The 17,844-nt window shown below is 38.0% G+C and overlaps 2 protein-coding genes and 2 long non-coding RNA genes across 7 annotated transcripts in view; 2 read left to right on the forward strand and 2 right to left on the reverse strand.

Moving 5' to 3' along the window:
- LOC103432811 (uncharacterized) overlaps positions 1-1,177 on the forward strand; it is a 2,079-nt gene extending 902 nt beyond the window's left edge. For 2 of the 3 annotated variants that reach the window (XR_003775003.2, XR_003775002.2), the window contains exon 2: positions 1-1,177. This exon is cut by the window's left edge and continues 314 nt beyond it. This is a non-coding gene — a long non-coding RNA (uncharacterized lncRNA). The other variant, XR_003775004.2, reaches the window with a different exon arrangement.
- Positions 1,178-1,334: 157 nt separating this feature from the next.
- LOC103432942 (putative receptor-like protein kinase At3g47110) lies at positions 1,335-4,888 on the reverse strand. The gene is made up of 2 exons (XM_008371167.4): positions 2,052-4,888; positions 1,335-1,948 (listed from the first exon to the last, which is right to left on the reverse strand). Exons 1-2 carry the CDS (start codon positions 4,777-4,779, stop codon positions 1,533-1,535), a joined length of 3,144 nt encoding a protein of 1,047 aa, XP_008369389.3. The 5' UTR covers positions 4,780-4,888; the 3' UTR covers positions 1,335-1,532.
- Positions 4,889-6,200: 1,312 nt separating this feature from the next.
- On the forward strand, positions 6,201-7,668 carry LOC103421867 (uncharacterized). The gene is made up of 3 exons (XM_008359905.3): positions 6,201-6,208; positions 6,316-6,345; positions 6,729-7,668. The coding sequence occupies exons 1-3, from the start codon at positions 6,201-6,203 to the stop codon at positions 7,666-7,668; spliced, it is 978 nt and encodes a 325-aa protein (XP_008358127.3).
- A 4,416-nt stretch (positions 7,669-12,084) lies between these two features.
- LOC139197883 (uncharacterized) lies at positions 12,085-14,391 on the reverse strand. 2 transcript variants are annotated; one of them, XR_011583260.1, is made up of 4 exons: positions 14,145-14,391; positions 13,831-13,967; positions 13,154-13,212; positions 12,085-12,349 (listed from the first exon to the last, which is right to left on the reverse strand). It is a non-coding gene; the product is annotated as an uncharacterized lncRNA (long non-coding RNA). The 2 variants fall into 2 exon arrangements; XR_011583259.1 differs by having other exon boundaries at positions 13,831-14,391.
- Between the last annotated feature and the right edge of the window lie 3,453 nt (positions 14,392-17,844).

Consider the following 17,844-nt stretch of genomic DNA (forward strand, 5'->3'; position numbering starts at 1 on the left):
AAACATAAATATTGACGAGAATTGCACGTCTATTGCATGAAATCATTTATTTTCATCCTATTTTGCGTGTTTAGGGAACTTGAATGAATGGTCAAACTATACCATCGTATGCATTGGCGTTGAACCGTGCGCATGCATCCCTAATTCGCCGCGGGTGGACGTTAGCCTTTTCTCCTCCCCCTTCAGTACTCATGTGAGTCTGTGACTCAAGTCTAACACTTAATCTTCTGTTTGGAAATGCCTCTGTTTTTTTACTTGCTGAAAACGCCTCTGTCAAATTTTTTTTAAAGGCCTTTTCTTTGTTTCATCTTATCTTCCTCCTTTTCTTTGCCCAGTTATGCCTATGTCATCTCTTTCTAATTTAAATGCACTCATTTAGTCACTCACATTGTATCTGAGAGCAGATGAAAAAAGAGGAAATAGGGATTATATATGTAAACTCTCTGTCTCAGCTTTGCTTATATGTCCCCCATTTGTTTTCTTATTCGTCAATATTAGAACTGCCAATCCAAATTCACCTATTTGCTCGTCATGAGACTAATTAGAATTAGCTATCTTACGGATGTGTTAATTAAAAAAAGTCTAGCCAATTTTTTGCATGTTTAAGTAGTAGTAATTAAACTCAAAAGATGCTCAAGTGCTTGAATTTTTAACAATGTTCCATTAGAGGATCAAGCATTGTAACTTAATGCTGCCTCATTGGGTTGTCAGCTTTTGTATGGATGCAATTAGTAGAAATTACGTTTTCATTGCTACGAACAGTTTTGTTTTCATTGATGTCTGGAAAGATTTGGGAAAACAGGAAGAATTGTGTAAGAATGTAGGTTGGTGTATGTCTAAAATTACAAGTTTTCTTCATGCATGTGTTTTTCTTTCTTCCTAGCTATCTATCTGTTGTCTCAGGTTTCAATTACATTCACACGATATTTTAACGGACTGGGCCAGAAGAACATCTTTTTGGCAACGATGAAGAAAGAAGAGTGAAGTCCTGAGGAACAATCTGAAAGTTGGGACATGAAAAGCAAAAATATTTTGGTGTGTATTATATCTATATGAACAGCTTAGTCTCCAACTTTTTTAGCTATGTAATGTGTTCTACAAACACCTATCTTTTATTCCTTAATGAACATAAGGATGTAAATAGAGTTTGATATGGATGTAAATGGATTTTAACATATTCTACACGTTTAACACAATTAAAGCATCGCACAAGTTCAATTGCTAGTATATACTACAATAACAAGTGTGTAAACAATCAATGTCAACAACAAAGAAAGTAAGAAAGATTGACAAATTTGAAGACTGGACAAACACAAACTTAGTAACGCAAAATATTAAACAGAACACTAAACTTTAATAGACATCCAAGCAAGCACAAAGATGATCTTACAAAGATCATTCACAAATCCTAGAATAAAAGCAACTGCAAAAATATTAAAATCCATTTAGCACTCCACGCAAACTACTGTCCAAGTTTCATGGCAGTTGAAATGATGATGACAGGCTATTATTTCTCACTACATAGGCCTTGATCAGAGACGCTCACTCGGCATTCTGATTCCATTTAGCACGTCCCTTATTAGACTCAATTCAGCGACAACATTGTTCATGTCTATTCGCTCCCTCGGCATCGCTACAGAACAAGCCACTCCCACTCTTGCAATGGAAGTCAAGCACTCCACAACCCTTTTTCTTTGATCATTTGGGGCATGATTCCCCCTATTACTTCTGGTATTAGTACTGTTGTTGCTTTCTTCTATTTGAACAAGTACTGGATCACATATTTCTTCCACACGTCCTGGTAGAGCCATGGAAACAAAACTGTGTAGGTCCATACCATCTTTAAACATTTCATCTGTCGGCCTCTTGCCAGTTAACATCTCCAACAATAGTATTCCGTAGCTATACACGTCGCCATATGTTGCCACCTCGCTTCCCATTCCATACTCTTTTAAGTTATATGCACAAAAACATAGCTTTGTTCTTATGTGTGTCTTGAAAAAACTCATGCTAACTATATAGTATGTTTATGTATGTAAAAAAAAATTTACCTGGGGGAGTATAGCCTATGGAGCCTTTTATGACACTGGAACTGCTTTCGTGCAAAGGAGATGGGCAAGAAGCATCCCTGAAGTACCTTGCTAAACCGAAATCACCAACACAAGCAGTCATGTCACTGTCTAACAAAATGTTGCTGGGCTTTATATCACAATGAACTATTGGCATGTGGGAGCGGTTGTGCAAATAATCCAGAGCACACGCTACATCGATGGCAATGTTAACTCTTTCAGTGAGGTTCAGGTTCTTTGGCAGATTGGCTGGCCTATCTACTCCTTGAGTTGATATGTGCAGCCACTCATCTAGGCTTCCATTCACCATGAACTCATACACTAGGGCTTTGAAATCGTTTCCTTGAAAATCAATGCTTGAACAAGCAGTCATTAGCTTGACAAGATTTCGATGCCTAATGCTTTTCAAGGCTTCACATTCAGTTATGAAACTTTTAGAAGCTCTTGAAGTTCGAAGATTGAGTACTTTCACCGCAACATTTCTTTCTTCATGCTGATTGAGAACTCCCTTGTACACATACCCGAAACTTCCAGCACCAATCAGATTCGAAGCAGAGAACCCATCAGTTGCTTTGAAAAGATCTCCATAGGATAGTTTCAAGAGTGAAAACCCCAGTGATGATCCTGAAGTTGACTTAAGCGCTCTAGCTTTTCTTGATCGATAAAGAAGCGCAAGTAACAACACCAAGACCAAGCCGACAACCCCACAGGAAACTGAGATAATTAAGTTCAACTTAGGAGATAACCCGCGCATAGATTGCTTGGAGATGCATTTAGGCAATCCTAAGTGAGGTATACCTCCACAAAGCCATGTGTTTCCCACAATAGATACCGCACTTGCATTCTTAAATACTCCTTGGATTGGTACTGCACCTTCAAAATCGTTAAATGAAAGGTTCAAATTATGCAAGAAGGGGAAACTCCCCAAGTAGTTGGGAATTATGCCAGACAATTTGTTGCGAGAGAGGTCGAAATCTTCAATTCCTCCCAAAGAGCTCAAGGATTTAGGAATTGTCCCATGCAATAAATTTTCTCTCAGAGACAGAGTCGTCAAACTTGTGCAACTCCCTAAGCTTTGTGGAATCTCACCAGATAACTTGTTTTCAGAAACATCCAAGAAAACAAGATGCGGCAAGTTACCTACTTCCATGGGAATGGATTCAGTAAGTTGGTTTCCAGATAGATCCAAGTGAACAAGTTGGTTTCCAGGTAGATCCAAGTGAACATGTAAATTGATGACTTGTTTTGGAATTGGACCGCTAAGATTGTTGTGGGAAAGATCCAATTCTAACATAAACCTGCAGTCTCCGAGACTTTGTGGTATGCTTCCATTTAACTTGTTTGAGCTGAGATACAAGTTGCTTAATGAAGAAAGATTTCCTAGAGATGATGGAACATTACCTGACAATTCATTCGAATCTAGATATAGGTCATAAAGCTTATTCAGTTTACCTATTGAACTCGGTATAGTGCCTGCCAATAAATTTGCATGAAAGTTTAGTATCTCCATGTTGATAAGATTTCCAACTCGGATGGGAATGCTTCCGTGTATCTGATTCTCATAGAAAAATATTTTCCTGAGCTTTGTTGAGAGATTACTGACAGATTCAGGCATCAATCCTCCAAAACTATTGGCACTGATATCTAAAACTTCTAAATTGGTGCAATTAACTAGAGAAGAGATGAAATCCAAGTCACCTTCCTCATTATTTCCAAGATTGTTATCATTAGGTCCAAACAAATACAAATTTGACAGGCGTGCCAGACTAGGCACTTTCCCAGTAAACTTATTGGAAGAGATAGAAAATACTGAAAGGTTTGAGGCATTGGAGATTGAAGCTGGTACTGGTCCAGTGAATTGATTGGCATAGAAAACAAAGGTTTCGAGGTTTGGAAATATAGTGTGGCCCAAGCCAGGAGGAAGAGTTCCATGAAGGTTGTTTTGAGCCATATAAATGAATTTAATTGACGAGAGGTTGTATATGGAGGGAGGAACGGTACCATTCAAATAATTGACAGCCAATAAGAAAGCCATTAAGCTTTTCAACTGGCCAAGGCTATTTGGAATACCTCCATGCAGATTATTTTCAATCACAGATAACATCCAAAGACAAGAAAGATTCCCAAAAGAAGGTGGGATTGTCCCAGAAAAATTGTTCTTGCCTAAATCAAGAAACTGAAGCTTGGACAATGAGGCAATTTCAGTTGGAAGTTCGCCACTAAGAGTGTTGCCTAATAAGCCAAGGTATTGGAGGTTAGAGCAACTTGATATGTTGAATGGAATATGACCACTGAAGGAGTTGTTTTCAAGGCCTAGTCTTTGCAAGCGGAACAAACGACCAATTTCTGGAGGGATGGTGTGGCTGAAGCTATTGTTATGGAGGTATAAAGCCCGCAGAAAGCTCAAGTTTCCAATGTGGGGAGATAGGTGGCCTGCCAGCCCGCTTGATCGGAGGTCGAACACTGTAACTCTCTGGTGTCTGCCGCCACAAGTGATGCCTGGCCAACGACAGAAGTGGAGGGATTCATTCCAAGAGCCAAGGATGCCCAGGGTATCAGTCACGATTTCAGCTTTGAAGGCAAGCAAGGAAAGCCTATCCACCTCATTTCCCGCTAAACGGGAGGAGGAGGCAGAGCTAAAAAGAAAGAGAAGAAAGAGTGGTTGGATGAAAATAAGCCAAATGCTAATATGAATACTTGAGAACTCCATTTTAGCTAGGCTGCAAAATGAAGCTCTGGATATTTATGTAACTGTTAGTTGACGCAAAGAATGGAGTCAAATTCAGGGTCCGAATTGGGTTGCACAGCTGGTTTCTGGAGGAAAATTGGATCACAGCCTTGTTAGATTAAGACTAGGAATTAATAGACATCAACTGTTAGATTAAGACTAGTGTTGAAAATAATTGTGGGTAATGAATGCCCACGTAGAAACTGAAAACATTGGGTAGATTTTCAATGCCCATAAAAATCAATATTGACTTGGGAGATGAAGGAAGATCATATTGTCAAAGATGTGTGCTTGGAGTTTTTGGGTTTTTGGCTCAAAATTAAGATGATACAATAAATTAGGTTTGTGTTACCTATTTGGTTTTGGTGTCCTAATTGGGTTTGGTTTTGACTTCTTAGTTAGTTTCCTTGGTGGAAAGATTTTGTTAATTACCTATTTGATTAGGATTTGGATTTATTTCCTATTAGGATTCTTATTGTAACCTAAGTCCTATACACTATAAATAGGACCTTAGGGTTAGTGTATTTAGTGTGCCTCGTCATGGTTTAGAGAACTTTTCTCTATTTTGGTTTTGGGTGGAGTCACGAGTGTGTGGCAAATTCGTGGCTCATTCGTGTGGCAATTTGGTGAGAGTCAATTTATGAGTTTGTGAGTTAGAGAGCAATTTTTCTCCGTTAGTTTTGGGTTATCTACTCGTTTGGTTTAGGGTTTGTAATTTGTGGGATTTGGGTTGTGAGAGTTTAAACACTCTTTTGTAATCTCCATTTGTTTAGTGAAATTCATCGCCGTGCTTTGCTCGTGGACGTATGCTTTACGCCTAACCACGTAAATCTCGTGTTAGTTTGAGATTGTTTGTTTTAGCTTTCACCTACGACGTTGATATTTGGTACTTTGTTATAATTCGTTTCCGTTTGCGCATAAAAGTACAACAGGAGTTGTTCTATAAATAGAGCACTCTGTAATGCTTTCAACATACAGATCAGAACAAAAGGATCAATAATATTATTCATTCCTCCATCTTTTATTTGTCATTCACTTGAGCTATAGTTTAAGTGTGATATTTTACATCTGCTTCGCACCTATCTAAAAGGTTATCCCTCTAACTTTTACATATTTATAACACGTTATCAGCAGGAGTCTCTAAATATAACTATTTCTCATTCCTCTTCGCTGAAAGAAATCATTTCTCTTCGCCGAAAGAAAAAAATGTTTCCTCTAAGGTTTTTACTGTTCATCTTCTTCCTCTGCCTCAACTGCACGGTACACCCTCGCGACGAATTGTTTGCTACATGCCTGCTTCTAGTTCTCCAACTAGTGGTTACATACATCTATGATTTCTTGTTTGGTTTAGATATTGATTACTAACCCAATATTTATTTATGCTGATTTTACTGCAATCCAAGATGGTGCGGTACAATCGCCCATCTTGAACTGCAAATTTCATGTTACTGCGATCCAAGATGGTGCGGTATCATCGCCTATCTTGAATTACAGATTTAATTTTACTGCAAATTTTAGGTGGAGCGGTATAATCGCCCGCCCTACCCTGTATATTTAATTTGCCTGCAGTTTAATTTCATTGCAATTTTAGGTGGTGCGGTATAATCGCCCACACTGCTCTGCGTATTTAAATTTTCCTGCTACTTGAGTGGTGCGGAATAATCACCCATTCTATGTTACATTATTTCAATGAGAATGGTGCGGTACAATTGTCCTTCTCATTCACCTTGAAAATCTCGAGCCAGAAGTTTCGAGTACTTATCATTTTGGCTTGAAGATCAAAATAAAAAATTTGTAAGAACCAGAAGTTCTAACACTATATTCCTCCAGGAATACATATTATTGCAAGTTCTTACACATCTCAATTTTCTTTCAGAAAAGAAAATGGCGAACTTGGCAAAGCTTGAATATGCTGCCCTGGACATTATCAGGAAGAATTACCTTACTTGGGTACTGGATACCAAAATCCATCTGGAAGCAGGGAATCTTGGAGATACCATCAGGGAAGAGAGCAACTCATCCTCTCAAGAGCGGGTGAAGGCTATGATTTTTATTCGTCGTCATCTTGATGAGGCACTAAAGAGTGAGTACTTAACGGTTGAAGATCCGTTAGCTCTCTGCCAGGCTTTGAGAAGCAGATACAATAACCAGACAACGGTGATTCTTCCAAGAGCTAGCTATGAATGGACTCACCTAAGGATCCAGGATTTCAAGTCAGTGGCTGAGTACAATTCTACGTTGTTCAGAATTACCTCTCAGATGAAGCTCTGTGGGGATACTATTACTGAGGAAATGTTGCTGGAAAAGACTTTCAGCATATTTCATGCCTCTAACGTGCTCCTGCAGCAGCAGTATAGAGCGCGAGGCTTCACTGAATACAACCAACTAATATATGTGCTCCTGGTAGCTGAACAGAACAATTCACTCTTGATGAAAAACCATAATTCTCAACCTATTAGATCTGCACCATTACCAGAAGTGAATGATGCTTCCCTTGAAGTGAACGCCACATCCTCTGGTGGCAATAATCATAAACGAGGACGTGGCCACAAGCGAGGTCGATGGAATAGGAAAAGCAATAATCATGGTGGTCAGTTTCACAACCAGGTTCCGAGGCATAATTCAGGCCCGAGCTTTAAACATGTGAATCGCCACAAAGGCAAAGCTCACATGAACAATGCTCCCAAGAACTCTGAAGGAGCCTGCCATAGGTGTGGTGGCAATGGGCATTGGGTGCGCACTTGTCGTACCCCAAAACATCTAGTGGAGCTGTATCAAGCATCCCTCAAGGAGAAAGGTGTCGAGACCAATTTTCTCGACCAGGCTAAGCCAATGGATATACCTGATCCAGTGTTTGATTTATCAGGGTAATTGGACACAACCCACCTAGATGTTTCAGACTTCATTATGGAAAGAGGGAATGAAGTATACCGGTCCGACTGAATCGTTTATGTTTGATGTACTTTTTTTATGCTGAACTTGTTGTGTAAAACTAGCATTTCAGATTCAATAAAAGTGGCATGTAAATTTCTTGTTATAACTTGTTTTTAACTCTGATTCCCTTACTCATAGAGCATGGATAAAAACTATGGTAATTCTCAGAACATGAAAAATGGCAGAGATATCTGTCTTGCAGACTGCGCAACAACTCATACAATACTTTGAGATCGAAAGTATTTCTCAAGCTTGATGTTTACAAAAGTAAAGGTAACAACAATATCAGGTCAATCAGATATGATTGAAGGCTCAGGGAAAGCCCAAATTATGTTACCAAATGGAACAATATTATCCATACAGAATGCGTTGTACGCTACTCGATCTACTCGAAACTTGTTGAGTTTCAAAGACATACGTTTAAATGGATACCACATTGAAACGAAAAGTGCAGAAAATGTGGAGTATCTATGCATTACCTCCAATGATACCGAGAAGCGTATATTGGAGAAGTTGCGTAGTTTGTCAAGTGGATTGTATTATACATACATAAAGACAGTTGAATCACATACTGTCATGAACCAGAATTTCATTGATTCAAAAGTTTACATGCTTTGGCATGACCGTCTGAGTCATCCAGGATCCACCATAATGCGTAGGATCATTACCAACTCTAATGGACATCCATTATTGAGCAAAGACATTACTATCTCAAATGATAACCCTTGTCAGGCTTATTCTCAAGGGAAGTTGGTAATTAGACCATCACAACTAAAGGTTGATGCTGAATCCCCATCATTTCTGCAAAGAATTCAATGGGATATTTGTGGACCTATTCAACCATCTTGTGGACCATTTCGATATTTTATGGTTTTGTTTGATGCATCTACCAGATGGTCACATGTTTGTCTCTTGTCTACTCGGAATGTAGCTTTTGCGAGACTTCTTGCTCAGATAACTAAGTTATGAGCACAGTTCCCAGATTATCCCATTAAGTCAATCCGACTTGATAACGCTGGTGAATTTACGTCTCAAACTTTTGATGATTACTGCATGACATTGGGCATTGATGTTGAACACCTTGTTCCTCATGTCCATACTCAAAATGGTTTAGCAGAAGCATTGATCAAGTGGCTTCAGTTAATAGCTCGCACTCTGCTTATGAAAACCAAATTGCCAGTTTCTGCATTGAGACATACCATCCTACATGATGCATCATTGGTTCGATTGAGACCTATAGCCAACCACCAATACTCTTCAATACAACTCGTGTTTGGACATCACATTTCACATTTACGAGTATTTAGTTGTGCTGTTTATGTGCCTATTGCACCCCCGCAACGCACTAAAATGGGACATCAGCGTAGACTGGAAATTTATGTGAGTTTTGATTCACCATCTGTCATTAGATATTTGGAATCCTTGACAGGTGATATGTTTACAGCTCGTTTTGCTGATTGTCATTTTGATGAGACAGTTTTCTCATCGTTAGGGGGAGAAAAGACTGTTCCAAAAGAACGGAAAGAGCTGACATGGGTTGTTCCCACCTTGTCTCATTTTGATTCTCGAAGCATTCAATGTGAAAATGAAGTAAAAAAGATCATTCATCTTCAAAGCATTGCCAATCAAATGCCAGATGCATTTAATGATGCTATGAAAGTGACAAAATCACATATACCCGCTGTAAATGCACCTGCCAAAATTGATGTCCCTGTTGGACAAAATAAAGTGGCAGCGAATGATTCATCTGGTGCACGCCTGAAGCGTGGTAGACCACGAGGTTCAAAAGATTCAGCCCCTCGAAAGAGAAAGACAAGGGCACAGCTGAATCCAAATGAAATCATTCAGGAAGAGGAAATGAATGACAAATCCACAATTCATGATTCTGGACTTCCAGAAGAAGAGAATGTCCTTGATGAGACACATGTCCCTGAAGAGACAGTAGTACATGAGAGCAAAAAAATCTCCATAAATTATGCATGTACTAATGAATTGTGGGATCGGAATGAAATACTCATTGACGATATGTTTGCATTCGCAGTAGCCACTGAAATCATATTAAGTGATGATCTTGAGCCCCGCTATATTGATGAGTGCAAACAGAGACAAGATTGGCCTAATGAAAAGATGCAATCCAGACAGAATTAAATTCCTTGGAAAGGCGAAGTGTTTTTGGACCAGTAGTCCAAACCTCGCCTGGTGTAAATCTTGTGGGTTACAAATGGGTATTCACAAGGAAACGCAATGAGAAAAATGAGATTGCAAGATATAAAGCACGACTCGTTGCACAAGGTTTTTCACAAAGACCTGGAATTGATTATGAGGAGACATACTCTCTTGTAATGAACGCAATTACGTTCCGTTACTTAATAAGTTTAGTGATTTCATAAAAGCTTGACATGCGACTTATGGATGTCATCACTGTGTATCTATATGGAGAATTAGATACTGACATATATATGAAAGTCCTAGAAGGACTCAAGTCGCCTGAAACAGCTAACAAACCACGAAGTATGCTCTCGATCAAATTAAGGCGATCATTGTATGAGCTAAAACAATCTGGACGAATGTGGTATAATTGTCTCAGTGAGTATTTGATCAAAGAAGGGTATATTAACAATGTCATTTGCCCTTGTGTGTTCATTAAGAAATCCAACTCTGCATTTGCTATAGTGGCAGTATATGTTGATGATATGAACCTAGTTGGAACTCCTGAAAAGTTACATAAAACTGCTGAATATCTGAAAAGCGAATTTGAAATGAAAGACCTTGGAAAAACAAAATTTTGTCTCAGCCTGCAGATCGAGCATTGTGCTAGTGGAATTTTGGTCCATCAATCAGCTTACATTGAAAAAATCCTGAAGCGATTTGGTATGGACAAGGCTTATCCACTCAGCACACCAATGGTCGTTCGTTCTCTGGACATTAAGAAAGATCCATTCCGTCCAAAAGAAGATGATGAAATGGTCCTTGGACCAGAAGTACCATATCTGAGTGCAGTAGGTGCTTTGTTGTATTTAGCACAATGTACCAGACCAGATATAGCTTTTTCAGTCAACTTGTTAGCCAGGTATAACTTTGCTCCAACAATCCGTCATTGGAAGGGTGTCAAAGATATATTGTGATACCTTTGTGGGACAAAAGATATAGGTCTCTTCTACTCAAAGAACTCCATAAATGACCAGGTCCTTGTCGGATATGCAGATGTTGGTTTCCTCTCTGATCTGCATAAAGCCCGCTCACAAACTGGATATGTGTTCAACAATGGAGATACAACAATCTCATGGCGCTCAACAAAGCAAACATTAGTTGCTACATCTTCAAATCATTCAGAAATACTTGCTTTACATGAAGCAAGTCGTGAATGTTCTTGGTTAAGATCAATGATTCATCATATTCGGAATTCATGTGGTCTAACTTCGAAGACAGACAATGCAACTGTCATTCATGAAGATAATGCAGCATGTGTTGCCCAAATGAAGGAAGGATTCATCAAGGGCGATAAGACTAAACACATATCTCCAAAGTTTTTCAGTGCACATGAGCTCCAGAAGGCTAAAGTTATTAACGTCAGACAAATCCGTTCTAATGAAAATCTGGCAGACTTGTTCACCAAGTCTCTACCAAAATGCACATTTCAGAAGTTAATGCAAAGTATCAGATTACGTCGACTTACCAAACAGCTGAATTTGGAGAATGAGGAATCAGGGGGAGATACATATCAGGGGGAGCATCCATGATACATGCTTGTTGTACTCTTTTTCCTTCGATTAGGATTTTTCCCACTGGGTTTTTCCTATCAAGGTTTTAACGAGGCAACATAAACATACTTAACACTATATCAACAATTCAGGTAAAGTTGTACTCTTCGGTATGGTTTTATTCCCACTGGGTTTTTCCAAGCAAGGTTTTAACGAGGCAACTGATGTTGATATGTGGGCATCCAAGGATGAGTGTTGAAAATAATAGTGGGTAATGAATGCCCACGTAGAAACTGAAAACATTGGGTAGATTTTCAATGCCCATAAAAATCAATATTGACTTGGGAGATGAAGGAAGATCATATTGTCAAAGATGTGTGCTTGGAGTTGCTCTATAAATAGAGCACTTTGTAATGCTTTCAACATACAGATCAAAACAAAAGGATCAACAATATCATTCATTCCTCCATCTTTTATTTGTCATTCACTTAAACTATAGTTTTAGTATGATATTTTACATCTGCTTCACACCTATTTAAAAGGTTATCCCTCTAACTTTTACATATTTATAACAACTAGGGAATTAATAGACATCACAACCTTGTTAGTCAATAGAAATAAAATTGGATCAATGCGGTTTTTAGCTTTGATTTGTCAAACTATACCAATATCCACATAATTTCTCTAAGAATTTGATTCATATATATATATATAGCGATACTATTTACATGACACACCCCGTCCCGAAGGAGGGCATGCTGGCCGTCACGTGAGAGTGACGTAACCATTTACACAGTTCGGAAGCTTTAAAGATACAATTACTAAGGTATAACACCCGAGGGTGAATCCTACTTTTGTGAATTCTGTCAGAACACCGTTGGATTCCTCGTGGCCACCAAAGATCTGCTAACTTGAACCTGGAGGGGCGCAAAACAAAATGGAGTGGGTCAGTAAAATAAAGTTTTTCGAAAACATTTCACTTAAAACATTTCTAACCCTTCACCGTAAAACCTGTATACTTTCCCAGAAAATAGTATATATAAAACCATATGTAATCTCAAAACTCAAATCCCAAGTCTTTAACATTTTTCAAGAAAAATATGTCATGCCATGAATCAAAATATAAATCAGGTGAAATAAGGAATCAATCGGAGACCCTGCACTTGGTCCTATACGATTAATTCTATAGCTCAATATCCCACTCAGCCGGAGTCACCACAGTGACCTATACGGCCCTACTCTGCACATCACTCGGAACTACGTAAGGTAGTCTGTACGATGAAAGGTGTAAAAATACGCTCTAGTGCTTCTCTCATCAATCATCTGCGCGCATAATTTAAGGTCACCCACTAGTCGGAATCACACCTAGTGATCTATACGACTAGCATGTCGGAACCCTCACATGGTCTGTACGACATCCACCTACTTGGATCCAAGGCGAGCGTGCGGTGTGGTGAATAATATAAGCACTAACACCTAGGGTGCAGGTTATGAGCTTAAAACGTCTCAACATCAAACAATTCAATGAATAATGAACTCTGTGCCTCCACAGCACCATGCACATGTATGCATCATATATCAATCATATAATTCATATAACAATTCATATTTTCTCCAAATAATTCTATGCATGGCATTTGAAAAACATATTTTCAAATAAATGCATTTTCTGGGAAAAACAATAGTATATAGGTAATACGAAAACAAAACTGCCCACTCACCTGGAATTCGCCCTACAACTCCCTAGCACAATACATCAAGGCATCATGACGATCGGCGCCTAGAACAATAATCAAATCCAACATCAGAAATCATATCGATAGAATATATAACTTATATAAAACACGTCACTACGCAGTTCGATCCGGAATATCTGCAACTCAGATTTCCAATCCATAACTTCCAGAGGTCCACAATAAATCTCTAGAACAACATCCTAAAATTTCCTTACCATCCAACGGTCGGATCTCCGTCAATTTCCAAAACCAAGTGACGGTTAACATTCTATTTTATGAACTTACAACTCTAATTCCAGAAGATCCGTAAATCGGATTCCCAATCCGTAAGTTCATATAATCCTCAAATATTACGTATTACAACGTATCAAAGTTTGGTGACGATCCGACGGTTGGATCGTCAATTCACATTTTCACCTAACCACGAATCGAAACGAACTTAGGTTCAATTACTCAATTTAAGTCCATCAATTATCAAAACTGAACCTAGAACCTTAAACACATGCTAAGAATGACATTGGCGGGCCATTGGCCACGCGCCGCCGCACGGGCCGCCGCGGGTGGCGGTTGGCCGCCCCGGCTCGCCGGAAAATCCAACTATTTCCAAAAATTACCAAAATTTTCAGATTTGAAGATCTCAACGAGTAGAGTAAACTTTATACCTGAAGCCAAGGCCAATTTGGCCTGGAAGAGCTCCAATTTTTCCAAAACCGTGAAGAACCCTAGAATTTGGGTGAGTTCCAATTCGTCTTCAAATCAACTCCGTCGTCCCAACCAATGCTTGGGCTTTGTTCTAGGTCTTAAGGGAATGCTAATGGTGTTAGTAATTGAAAGAAAACATTTCAAATTTTGAAGAATTTGAACAAGAAAAATCGCGGCACCACGGGTGCGTTCTTCACCAATTCACCATCAAATTTCATGATATTTTGGATGAAACATGGAGAGGGAAGGCCTATGTGTTGATTGGGAGTTGTACCTTGATCCAATTTGTGAGAATTCCGGTGAAAATCGTCGGAATTTGGGTGTGGGTGTCGCGGGTCGAAACGGGTCGTGGGTGAAGACCCATTTTTCTTCCTTCTCTCCTCCGCTTCTCGCCCTCTCTCCTTTCCTCCTTTCTCTGTTCCGATTGGCCAGTCAGCTTTCTCTCTCCTCTCCCCATTCGGCCTCTCCTCCTTCTTCTCCGATTGGGCAGCTTTGCCCAATCCTCTATTTTCTTCTTCTTCTCTCACGTACACACACACACACAACCTTCTTTCATCATTTATTTTTATTTTCTTTCTCTTACATCCAAGCCATCCATTTCATTCTTCATTAAATCTGGGCCGTCCATTTTCATAAAAGAAATTCTGGATTTTACTAAAATTATAATTCCTTAAAATCCCAAATTTCAAACGTTAATAACTTTTTCGATATAACTCCAAATCACGAACCGTCAGCGCCCACACGTCCGAAGCGACGAGTACTACGAGGATATGTCAAGAAAACAAATCTTAGATGGTACGACACAACGATTAACCTCGAATAATGTGCGTTCCTCAAAGGGCATTTTTGTAAAATCCTTTATTAAAACTTTAAAACTCTTAAAATCGGGGACGGACTGTCACATTACATACATGTGGAATGTAGGAAGGAAATTAGTTCTTTTGTTCTGAATCAAGATCACTAATTCCCTACAATTGAACATCAAGAAGACCACTAATTCTGAAATACAGATTAAATTTCTCTCCATGTTAAAAAGCATGTAAGCAGAGACAAAGGATGTGGTTTCTATTACCGGTACGATTAGCTTGTAAAGATTTGTCCACTGTGTTCTGAATATTGGTCCCAACTGTAACCACCTTTGAGAACTTTACTGTAGATAATTCCACTGTAAAAAGAAATCCATGTTAGAATGCGTTTCTATTCATAACACGTTTAATACTTTTTAGTGGACCACGATCGAGATTTTAATTTTGTATGTCAATATATAAAATAGAACAAAGCCTCTTAACAATCTAAAAATATCATATAAATGATAGCGGTACGTACTTTTGGTAGATAATTTGTAATCAGATTGCAAAATATTGGGATGTCTAGTTCCCGCAGGAGTGTGCTACCCTTAGCAGAGAGGATACTTTTAGATATTTCGTAATTGCCCAGATGAAATCATGGCTAATGCCTCACACATCTGTCATAAAATAATCTTAAACACAAAGATTCATGATTATAGCCTAAATTAACATCGCATTATCAAGTGTCCCACATGCTGACATCCAGCAAACCAATCAAAACAAAAGATGCATAAAAGGGTCTCAAGTTTTGCCAAATACACCACAATGAAGATGCTTTTACCCAAATGAAGGAATAGACTTACCATCATAGGAAACTCATGCCTCCTCTCTACGAAGCTTTGCTGGCACTCTGCGTTTTCTCACCTGCAATTTAGACCCAATGCGCAGAGGCCAAAGAACCGAGAAAATCGTGTGTGCGGGCGTGTGTGTTTCTCTGGTATATTTTATCAAACAGGTGACAGGCAAACACAAGATACATATGGACGTAAATGTTGTTTGTAAACTCAAATAGAACGTGTAAAATTACACTCTAAAATGGTTTGGCAATTTCATTTCATTAAGTGATTTCAAATTCAATAATCAGAACATAAAAGAAGAAATACGAAAAATTACAGTTAGAAGTCACACATCAATTAAAGAGTTGAAAAATAAGCTAGCTTGATTAAGGAACTATATTTACACCTACAGAATAATAAATACAACAATCTAGTACTGATGAAATACTCAAAAAAGGCAAAATTCGTTTTTCATTAATTCCCCATATTAAACCTAAATATAAAAATCGATCCGCTTTAAACCCAGAAATTCGAAACCAACCCCTCACCAAGGAAAGTATCAGAAATTTTAACCCTTAGAGTTTATATTTTTATATTTTTTAATTTTTTTTAATGTCAAACGATCGATTTTGTCGAACCATAAAAGTGCAGAAAATAATACACAAAAATTACAAATTTGGTTCCACAAAATCCCAAAAGGGAGAAGCAACAAGAGAAACTAAAATGTGAAGGATGAGAGTCTGCAGCCCTAATTTTCATATCCACAAACGCACAAATTCTTATATTTTCAAAAGCATGCGCAGCGCAACACAAAAACTAAATAAAAACTTACATAATACATGAATCATCTGTGTTTTGCTTTGCAAACAGCCAAGGGGATAGGAACTAAAATATATTCCCTGACCAACAACCTCTCAATAACCAAGCTTGAAAGCATAAAAACAAACCCTTCAATCTTTGTGTGCAAAATTAATACCACCATAATTGGGACAATTCAATTCCCTTAATTCTAAGGGAATTATCCAAGATCGACCAGAACACACAATTCAGATTGGGTATCCACAACAGACAAAAACAAACAGAGAATCTTCATTTCTCAATTTTCTGAGAGAATTTAAGATTTTCGGACAAAAATTGGGATGAAAATTATGACTTCCACCAGAAAACCAGATCGATTGTTGAATCCAATCAAAAGAGAGAACCTTACAATTTGACATTTATCTGAAAACATTACGAAAGATATTTTAAGACTTGGCCTCTGACTTGTGAAGTACCTAAAATTACAATTTGTTTTATAACCTTCATTAGAGAAAAAGCCCAAACTCCTTTAATCCAATCATAAATACACATTGCAAGCATTTGATCCATATCATTAATTAGCATTAATCATAACCCGATCATGATTCATCTTATCCCAACATCAAAATCAAATGAAATTCTACTATAATAACAATAACAACAGTTAACCTTTGAATCTACAAACACATTTTCTAGTAACATGTCCCATGTTTCTTGATCATTGCAAATTTGCAACTACCAAAATCCAGAGGACCTCTCAAGCTTATGCATCACCATATGGTGCACCACAAAAAACATATAAACTGAACAATTAATCACAATAAACGCTATATTCTCAGGTAAAAGTGCACCATATGGTAAAAGATGATCTTTCAAATTTGGAATGCAAGTTGGTAAACAACAATATCGTAGGCAATCATTATATAGTGTCTACAATATTAGGAATAAATGTGCATGCAGATGTTTGTTAATGTATCTCTAAGTAGATGGTTAATTTGGTTCAAGACTACTTTATCAATTTGCCACTGAATTTTATGATCACTGTCACTAAGTAGCTCCAATTACCTGTGCACAACGCTCTAAAATTTTCTCCCAGTGAGGTTTAAGTAATCAGGCATTTAAAAAATAATTATTCCAAAAATTTCAACAAACGTAATTAATTTGGTGATTAGCAATAGCATGCACTGATACAAACAAAAATACGCGATCGTGATTTATACTGCAAAATTTGATCAAAATAAGATGATTATTAATCCAGCTGGTTTCTCCAAACAAAAGTATAAACTTGTACGGCAATTACTACAATCTCAATCAAAATTCCACTGTTTAACACACAGTGCTTTGGAACTGTGTAAATAATTTAAAATCAGAAAAAGTCTCAATTTGTTTTTTGAACTCGCAAAATTTAAGCAAAATGCAATTCCTAAAAAGGATTTTGGAGAATGGAAAGGCCAATTCCACCCAATATAAATTACGATAATTAAAAAATAATTCAAATGCAGACAATTTGATCGAAATTTGCAGAGCAGAAAACCCTAAAAACAACAGAAAG

The sequence above is a fragment of the Malus domestica genome, chromosome 07 (genome assembly GCF_042453785.1).
Source record: "Malus domestica chromosome 07, GDT2T_hap1".
NCBI lineage: Eukaryota > Viridiplantae > Streptophyta > Magnoliopsida > Rosales > Rosaceae > Malus > Malus domestica.